Genomic DNA, 9,788 nt, shown 5'->3' with positions numbered 1-9,788 from the left:
ATGTACACACCTCTATAAAAATGTATTATTTAACTACCAAAAGGCTTTTACAACAGTACACATTTCAGCTGAACTCCAAGGGCTCCCTCACACCAGAATGTGATGTGGGAAACCCATGTTACATGTGTGTTTCACGCACTGCGTTTAAAATTTACTGCAGTTTGCGGGTGCCAATATTAAGTGTGTTTGCCCACACTGGATCGCATGGTACAGAAGTACCATGAGTACCATAGATTTTGGGGCCCTCTTCTCATGACACATGGAGGGATGCTGACCAGGAGGCATGGGAGCAAGGAGAGGACAGCGGGAGAACACTGCCGGGCAAGACTCCAAGGAGAAAGACAGCCAAGAAGGCTGGTGAGTGTTGCAGTCAGAGGACTGAGAGGCATGCCTGAATGGACTGGGTGCAAGCAGTCTTGGATGGCCGCAGAGTCAGTCTTTGGACAAGTAGCTAGGAGGGCTAGAGAAAGGGCCAGCTGCAGCTAGGTGGGCTAGCAGTGCTTGACGAGGTGGTACTAGGAGCAGTAGCCACAGGAATAGGACAGCAAGCACTAAGACCTCTTTTTCTGCTACACCAAAAGGGCCCTGTGATCACTGCCTGCAAAGGGCATTCACTTGCATCTGATTGAGACTGTGTTGGATCAATCTGTCAGTACTAGCTGGACCTGGGAGATATAGTTCTACAAGCAAGTCTGTGCTGGAGGTAGAAGAGGAGAAGTGTGTATATACTGGATGTATATAGTTTGTGCCAATGAAGAATTCTTTGCCGATCAAGTGGGCATCCCATAACAACCATTTTCCCATCCAAGTTTAATCCCCCTAAATACAAAAAAAAAAAAAAAAAAACAAAGCTGCAAGGACTGATTCTTGTCTCAGTCTTGTTAAAAAAATATTGTTTTTTTTTTTTCAAAATTGACGGTCTTTTCTTGTTTATAGCGCAAAAAATAAAAAACACAGAGGTGATCAAATACCACCAAAAGAAAGCTCTATTTGTGTGGAAAAAAAGGACATAAAGGACTTTTTTATTTGGGCACAGTGTCGCACGACCACGCAATTGTCAGTTAAAGTAACGCAGTGCCGTATCGCAAAAAATGGCCTTGTCATAAAGGGGGGGTAAATCTTCGAAGGTCAAGTGGTTAAAAAATTATGGCTTTACATATACTTTAGACCCCTTTCACACTTTTCAGGCATTTTTTAGCGCTAAAAAATAAAGCGCCTCTTAAGCCTCCCCAGTATGAGAGCCTGAGTGCTTTCCCACTGGGGCGGTGCGCTTGTAGGACGGGAAGCAAAAGACCTGCAAGCAGCATCCTTGGGGCGGTGGGGGAGCGGTGTATTCAGTGCTCCTAAACCGCCCCGGCCATTGAAAGCAATGGACAGCGCTGCCAAATCACCTGCAAAGCGCTTCGGCAGCGTCGCTTTGCGGGTGGTTTTAACCCTTTACTCGCCCGCTAGAGGGGTTAAAAGCACCCCGCTAGCAGGCAAAAACAACGGTGCTTTACCGCTAACGTGGCCAAGCTAGCAGCGTGAAAGGGCTCCTAAAAGAGGGCCACTTGTAAAGGAAAGAGATTATAACAGTACTTCTATATACATGACAATATAGAGCTATACTCCTTGAAGCCCATGCATTTCTAAAAAGCCTTTCTAATGTTCGCCTCTCCTGTCACGCCCCCTGGTGTAAACAACGCATCACTTCATGTCATGTATCACATCCCCGTCCACTATCTTAAGAAACACGGAGCGATAACTCACACTTGCTCCTATTGTCGAAATACTATACGAGTTTTAGCTTGCTGAGATAGAGTATTTTATAAATAAAAGCAATGTAATCCGAGTAGACTAGAGTTTTGTATGTGGTCTCCAATAAAATGGCTGCCAGCCTGCTCCTTCCGTGTGTGGGCTGTCCCAGGAAACGTGTCACGTGGTGGGGGGCGGGGTTTGTGTCCTTTGGTTTCTCCAGCTGATTAGAAGGAAAGGAAAGTGAAAAGGAGTTCGTTCGTTGTGGTGTAATGAGGAGTGCAGGTAATACGTACATAATGGTCACTTAGTGATAAATACAGAGCTATCTGAGTCCCGACTGGATGGGGGTTATGTGGGTTTGGTAGGAGTCATGCTGCCTCGCTGACTGACTCTGGTTCTGTGTGAAGAAGGCTTTCTGTTTATATCACCTATGGTAGACTTGTGTGATTGGCTCAGTGGGAGGTCACGTGGTTTCTTCTGGAGTTTTAGGGGTCAGACAGATTGCAGGGAGAGCTAATAATGAAGGTAAAAATGTAACATATTGCAGCCTAGCAGTCATCAAATGTGATGGCTACATTAGTTTTCACATTGTTTTCACCTGGTGATCAGGCCAGTAGTCCTTTTTATATTTAACTTCCTTTAACAGACAACAATTTGTTTAGAAAACGTGGCAGTTTTTTAGGCTTAGTTTAACTACTTCCATACCAGGCATTTTCGCCCCCTTCCTGCCCAGGCCAATTTTCAGCTTTCAGCACTGTCACATTTTGAATAACAATTGCGCGGTCATACAACACTGTACCCAAATGAAAGTTTTATCATTTTTTTCCCCACTAATAGAGCTTTCTTTTGGTGGTATTTGATAACTTCTGCGTTTTTTATTTCTTGTGCTATAAACAAAACAAGAGTGACATGTTTGAAAAAACGCAATATTTTTTACTTTTTGCTATAATAAGTATCCAAATTTTTTTTTTAAACAAATTTTTTCCTCATTTTAGGCCGATACGTATTCTTTTACATATTTTTGGTAAAAAATATCACAATAAGCGTATATTTATTGGTTTGCGCAAAAGTTATAGCGTCTACAAAATAAGGGGATAGATTTATAGCATTTTTATTATTATTATTATTTATTTTTTTTACTAGTAATGGCGGTGATCTGCGATTTTTTTTTTATTGTGACTGCGATATTGTGGCGGACACATCGGACAATTTTGACACATTTTTGGGACCATTCACATTTATACAGCGATCTGTGCTATAAAAATGCATTGATTACTGTATAAATGTGACTGGCAATGAAGGGGTTAACCGGTAGGGGGCGCTGTAGGGGTTAATGTGTTGCTAGGGAGTGATTCTAACTGTGTGGGGAGGGGATTCACAAGGGGAGGAGACCGATCGGTGTTCCTCTGTACAAGGAACACACCATCGGTCTCCTCCCATCTGACAGGACGTAGATCTGTGTTTTTACACACACACAGATCCATGGTCCTGCTCGGTTACCGGGCAATCGCGGGTGCCCGGCAGACATCGCGGCCGCCGGGCACGCGCACCGGGACCCGAGCGATGCGGCGCGCGCGCGCCCTCTGGGCCGCCTGGAAGGCTGTGCCTTCATATGACGGTGGCCCAGAACAACAGCTCCACCGTCCTGCCGTCATATGACGGTGGGCGGGCAGCAAGTGGTTAAACTTGTGATTGGGGGAAATAAAATAGAGGGTTGAGCTGTGGTTTTCCTGCCCTCTTAAAGTTACCACTGGTGTGATGTTAGACATCGCATGTGATTCACACTGCTATGCAGATCACATGTGATGTCTGTGCAAGGTCCACACTAGAATCGGAGTGCACCATTTGACAGTTTGCACTGCGATGTGGGACCTGATCTGTGGGTGTCGTTGACTTCCTATTGACACCAGCAGAGGTTCGCATAGGGCAGTGTGAACTGGCTGCTTAGTCCTATGAGATACGGGAACCGGCACTGGAATCGTACTGGATCGCGCTGGCGGGAACCGACACTCAAACCCACAAGCAAACATTTATTATATTGCAACTTAACAATTCTTAGATGTGGTGGCTGCATTAACCATTTACCTACAGGGCACTTACACCCCCTTCCTGCCCAGGCCATTTTTTAGCTTTCAGCGCTGTCGCACTTTAAATGACAATTGCACGGTCATGCTACACTGTACTCAAACAATTTTTTATCACTTTCTTCACACAAATAAAGCTGTCTTTTGGTAGTATTTAATCATTGCTGGGTTTTTGTGTGTGTTTGTTTTTTTTTTTTTAAAATAGACATTTTTTTTTCGCTTAGTTTCTGTCAGTAAATTTTGTAACAAAGTCATTTTTCTCTTTCACTGATGTGCGCTGCTGAGGCGGCACTGATGGGCTGAATTGGTGGGCACTGATGAGGCGGCACTCACCTGTACCACGTTCCAGCGATGCAGCCGCGCAGAGACTCGCTCCTCTCCGTCATGCCGCCCTAGAAACTGTGGGCACCTGGCAGTGACAGCTTGCGGCTTCACGGCCGGGCCTGCACTGCGCATGCGCGGGACGCGCTGCGCTCTCCCAGTGGACAGGTAGTCTTCTGGGACCTGTGACGTGTCCCAGAAGATTGCCGAGAGGAGGAGTCGCCTAGCCGGCCTGAAGTCGGGAGCGTGACAGGAAGTCCCACTCAAAACTAGGCACCCACTCAAACCCCCCCCCCCCCCCCAAAAAAAGGGCATGCCAAATGTGGAATGTAAGGGGGCGAGGAGTGCTTAAAGCGGAAGTTCCACTTTTGGGTGGAACTCCGCTTTAAGTGCAGTTCAAATGCAAAAATCTGCATAGGTGTACCGGTTCCGGCGATGAGAGCCAATCACAGCCACTGGAGGAGAAGTTTTGGCACCCTGTGGGTATAGGGCGGAATTGATGTCAGCTTGGGGGCAGATGTGCATCTGTATTCACTTGCAAAGCTGCCTGCACATAGCTTCAGGTGTAGGGCTGAAACAACTAATCGATTAATCGACAACTAATCGATTATGAAATTAATCGATTACTATTTTCATAATCGATTAATCGGCCAGTAACATTAATGGGGTTAAAAAAAAACTAAACTGAGCCCTTTATAGTACAAAAAGAGCAAATAATCGCTACTGTAAATATTACTTTCACAGTTCTACACTAAAAAAAATGAACCCCTTACAGTAGTGATTATCTGCTTTTTTTGTACTATAAATGGCTAATTTTAATTTTTTTCACCCCATTATGTTACTAAACGTCTTAGACCTCGTTCACATCTATGTGTTTTTTGGTGCTTTTTGCAGAAATGCACTACAGTTCATCTACATGGTCTCCTATGGGACACGTTCACGCAAAACTATGCTTTTTTGGTTCAATATACTTCAATAAAGGAGCTGCAGAAAAGCATGTAATGCGTTTTTGCAGTAATATGTGTTTTTTAATCTGCCCAACAACAAATTGGCCAAAAGAAATGCAAAAACGCAAATCACAGCAAAATCACGTGCACAAAAATCAAAACGCACAGCAAAAAGCACTGCAGAAACAGATCAAAAGCAAACTGCATAGGTGTGTACCAAGCCTTATGCTGGCCACACGGATCAATTTTCAGACAAGAATATTCAGACGAAAAATCTTTGTACATTCATTGAATGAAAGAACGAACGTTCTTAAAATGACATTTTTTTGAAGGAAGACATTGTTTTTGTTTTTAATAAAAAAATTTGATCACTGAGTCTGATGATATTTACCAGATTCACCCTTTAATAGTATATACAGTATATATCCTCTAATAAAGTATATCTCCTCTAATAGTATATACAGTATATCTCCTCTAATAGTATATACAGTATATCTCTTCTAATAGTATATACAGTATATCTCTTCTAATAGTATATACAGTATATCTTCTCTAATAGTATATACAGTATGTCTCTTCTGTCTGTTATTCTCAGAGTGGATTAGATATTTTGCTCCCTAACCATATAGTTGGTCATTTATATTTACCACTGCATAGAGATATTTAAGAATAAATTACCGGTACCTTTTTTTAAAACTTTACACATTAACTAAATTATACACCATACTTTTTTTTAAGGTTATTAACCGAATAATCGATTAATCGAAACAATAATCGGCCAACTAATCGATTATGAAAATAATCGTTAGTTACAGCCCTATTCAGGTGTAATGAGGGAAAGATCTGCAGGTAGACCACAGACCATACAGCATTTTATGTACTGCAGCTGAATGTGGAATTAATGAATATGTTGGTGTTGATCAATTTTGTTATTTTAATAGGCAGACTTAATCATAGTTTTGATTTGGATGTGCCTTCTCCAGCATGCTCATTTGTGATATATGTACACAAGAAGTGCCATCTGAAGATGATATGAAGAGGCATTTGGTCCTGGCACACCTAGAACGAGACTGCTGCTGTCCTTTCTGTACTATTACTGGACTGACATATGATGAACTCCGTCATCATATTAATACAGCTCATACAGATGCACTGGAACCGTGGAGTAGTGATGAAGAGGAGTCAGGGAAAACCCAAGTACCAACCTCTACCTCCAGCACCTTGGAAAGTCCACAAACTAATATAAATGACCTAAATTGCCATATAGAACAGACAAATTATAAATTAAGATTGCCATTTAAGAAAGAACAGAACAACAACATAAAACCGAACACTTTGATAGAATGTATAGAGTTAGAAGAGAGCATACGTGAAACATCGGAGAGTCCACCGTTGGCTTGCAGTGCTGAATCTGTCTACTTACCACTGTCTTCAGAGTGTTCTGAAGTGTGCAGTACTAGGTGCAATACTGAAGTTAATGTGGAAAGTGATTCCCAAGCCAGTGCGTCTGCACACCACATTGACTATAATATGGATTCTGCTATGGAATGTCCATTTTGCTGTGAAATGAAAACATCGATCGAAGAGCTTGAACACCATGTAAAGGTGGAACACACAGAGCTGTTGGACACGCCTACCAAAGGTAATAATTTAGTATGTTTACTTTTAGAGACGTGTCTATTATAAGCTCAGTTTATCAGACACTTTTTGGTTTATAGTGACAATATTCTCCTGTACATAGGTGTAATAGTCCATGTAGGAAAATTCTGTAGTCAGAGGTGGATATTACCTTAGAACCTTCCTGCCCTCCAGGACTGTGGTTGTCCTCACAAAACTGTGGGAAATATATAAAAACAGAGGGCACACTGGCCTAGTCCTTTATCCAACAACAATTATATTGAAGATGAAATATAAAATGTAACTGCTCACAAACATAGGTAATGCGCTCATCTGGCCACTACGTGTGGCAACAATCTCCTGGCTTTGCCATAGCTTCCAGCTCAAGGAGGACCTCACCAGGGTCTCTGCTGGCTGACGCGTTTCAAAGGTATGTCGATGAAGGGCATACTTACGAAACATGTCAACCAGCAAGGACTCTGGTGAGGTCCTCCTTGAGCTAGAAGCTTTGGCAAAGTGGCCAGATGAGTGCATGAACTACCTATGTTTGTGAGTAGGTACGTTTTTATATTTCATCTTCAATAAAATTGTTGTTGGATAATGCACTAGGCCAGTGCGCCCTCTGTTTTTACCTATTTCCCACATTTTGGTTTGTGTCCAAACCACTGATGGACAAATCTGTACATAGATCATTAAACGAGTACTGTAGTCTGAATTTGGAGCCACACATGGTTTCTACTGGTCACCCGTTTCCTGGTGTTTCTAAACAGAATTACAAACTTTTATTATTAGAGTATTACCTTTTGGTAAACAGCATTGTGAAAATGTATTGGTTATTTATTCTTATTTAAAAAAAATCACAATAAATAACATTTATCTTATGGACCGTTTAAAGTGGTTCTAAAGCTAAAATGTTTTTTTACTTTAAGGCTACTTTCACAGTGAGGCGCCTTACAGTCGCTATAGCGCTAAAAATAGCGCCTGTAAAGTGCCTGTCCTGTCCTGTCACTGGAGCAGTGCGCTTGCGGGACGTTAAAAAAAAAAAAAGTCCTGCAAGCAGTATCTTTGAGGCGCTTAAGTAGCAGTGTATACAGCGCTCCTAAAGTGCCCCTGCCCATTGAAATCAATGGGCAGCGTCGCCTTTAACCCTTTATCGGCCGTTAGCGGGGGTTAAAAGTGCCCCGCTGGCGGCTGAGGAGCGCCTCTAAACCAACGGTAAAGCCACGCTAAAACTGTCGGTGCTTTACTGCCGACGCCCCCGTGCCTTAGTGTGAAAGAGCCCTAATGCATTTCCTGAGAGGAGAGAAGAGATCCAGCACTGCGCACAGCTGGATCTCTTCTCTCCTATGTTCCCCTTCACACGGGGCCTCAGGTAGAAGCAGGAGCCATTGGCTCCTGCTGCTATCACTCAAATGCTGTGAGGAGAAAGGGTGGGAGGAGCTAAGCCCTGCTTTGTGTGTCTATGGAGCGCAGCTCGGGAGCAACCATGCACTACTGTGTGCCACTATAGCAAGTGGCTTGCTATGGGGGCACACAGATGAGGAGGAGACAAGATCACCGGCAAGGGACTCCAGAATAGGCATATACCTTTTAGTAACACATTCATTTAAAGTGATTGTAAAGGTTTTTTTTTTTTTTCTTTAAGTAACAAACATGTTATACTTACCTGCTCCATGCAAGGATTTTGCACAGAGCAGCCCTTCTTCTGGGGTGCCCCAGCGGCATTCCTGGCCCCTCCCCTTCACCGGGTGCTCCCACGGAGAGCTGCTGTCCATGGGGGAACCCGCACTGGCATGCTCCTGAGACCTGCTGCTGTGTCCCTTGACACAGACAGCAGGACACGGCTCCGTCACCCCCCCCCCCCGTGTCACTGGATTTGACAGCGGCTGGAGCCATTGGCTCCCGCTGCTATCAATCTATCCAATGAGGACGGAGACAGCAGCTGGAGTCGCTTGGCTTGTGCACGGCGCTGGAACTGATTGGCTCAGGTAAGAAAAAGGGGGGCTCTGGGGGCAGCTGGAGCACAGAAGGTACATTCTGTGCATTAAGGTGAAAAACCTGCAGACTTTACAACCCCTTTTAAGCTGAACTCCAGCCTCACCTTCAATCTGGCACAGTTGTACAAGTTTGTCACCTCTGCTTAACTACATGACTACCAGGCCAATTTCTTTCATACATGTATAAATCTGCATTTATTTTATTTTATTTTGCTAGAAAATTACTTACTTAAAATGGTGGTTGTTGCAATATTTTATGTTACATAATAATTGTGTAGCGGTTTATCAAGCGCAGATTTTCAGGAACAAAATACACTATTTAAAGTGGAACTTCAGTAATTTTTTCAACTTTCAAAATATTAAATCCTTTACCCTTGTTTTAACTTTGGATAGTAAAACTTTTTTTTTTTTCTGCCAGTAAATACCTTTTACAGCCCACTTCCTGTTTCTTGTCTGGTAAAAAGCCAAGACTTATGACATCATGCACAGCTCGCTCTCTCACTCTCCTGAGTGTTTGCCAGGAAGGGAGGGGGATGAGACATAAAAGGGCCAATGAGAGCTACAGAGCTGAAGGTGTGCCTCTGTGTTAAAATGGTCGCAGTCAGACTCAGTGGAGGGAGATTTCTGCAGCATATTTGACAAGTACAGAATCACAGTATACATAAAATATTATGCAAAGTGGTTGGAGGGAGGATTCAGAATGGCGAAGATGTTTTTATTACAAATTATGTGAGCAGACTGCAGTTCCTCTTTAATGAATTTTATTGCACACAGACTCAATATAATAAAATATAAAAGATGTCATGCAGAGTAAATAGCTACCTAACATGCCACACCTTATAATTGCGTACGCCCATAGAACGTATGCAATCACCATTTACATATGTGTGTGGAACCTATGTGCTTATTCGCATTTGTGCATGAGTACGGGGGACTGGAGCACTTCAATTTTATTTTATATACGTTTTTTTACACTCTCTTTATTTTTTTTACCAGCTTTATTGCTATCACAAGGGATGAACATCCCTTGTGATAGCTGGAGCAGTGACAGGTGCTCATTACTGAGAGGTCTATTGACCTCTATG

At 43.0% G+C, this 9,788-nt stretch overlaps 1 protein-coding gene across 6 annotated transcripts in view; it reads left to right on the top strand.

Annotated features, from left to right (window-relative positions):
• Positions 1-1,904: 1,904 nt before the first annotated feature.
• The window catches only part of ZUP1 (zinc finger containing ubiquitin peptidase 1), a 96,719-nt gene continuing 88,835 nt past the window's right edge, over positions 1,905-9,788 (top strand). For 5 of the 6 annotated variants that reach the window (XM_073627129.1, XM_073627130.1, XM_073627128.1 and 2 more), the window contains exons 1-2: positions 1,905-2,019; positions 6,031-6,731. In XM_073627129.1, coding sequence (XP_073483230.1) covers positions 6,074-6,731 — 658 coding nt within the window. In that variant the 5' untranslated portion in view covers positions 1,905-2,019; positions 6,031-6,073. The remainder of the gene's footprint in view (positions 2,020-6,030; positions 6,732-9,788) is intronic. The other variant, XM_073627127.1, reaches the window with a different exon arrangement.

This window comes from Aquarana catesbeiana, linkage group LG04 (genome assembly GCF_042186555.1).
Source record: "Aquarana catesbeiana isolate 2022-GZ linkage group LG04, ASM4218655v1, whole genome shotgun sequence".
Taxonomy (NCBI): domain Eukaryota; kingdom Metazoa; phylum Chordata; class Amphibia; order Anura; family Ranidae; genus Aquarana; species Aquarana catesbeiana.
The sequence above is the reverse complement of the archived record's forward strand: the minus strand, read 5'-3'. Positions and strand labels throughout refer to the sequence as shown.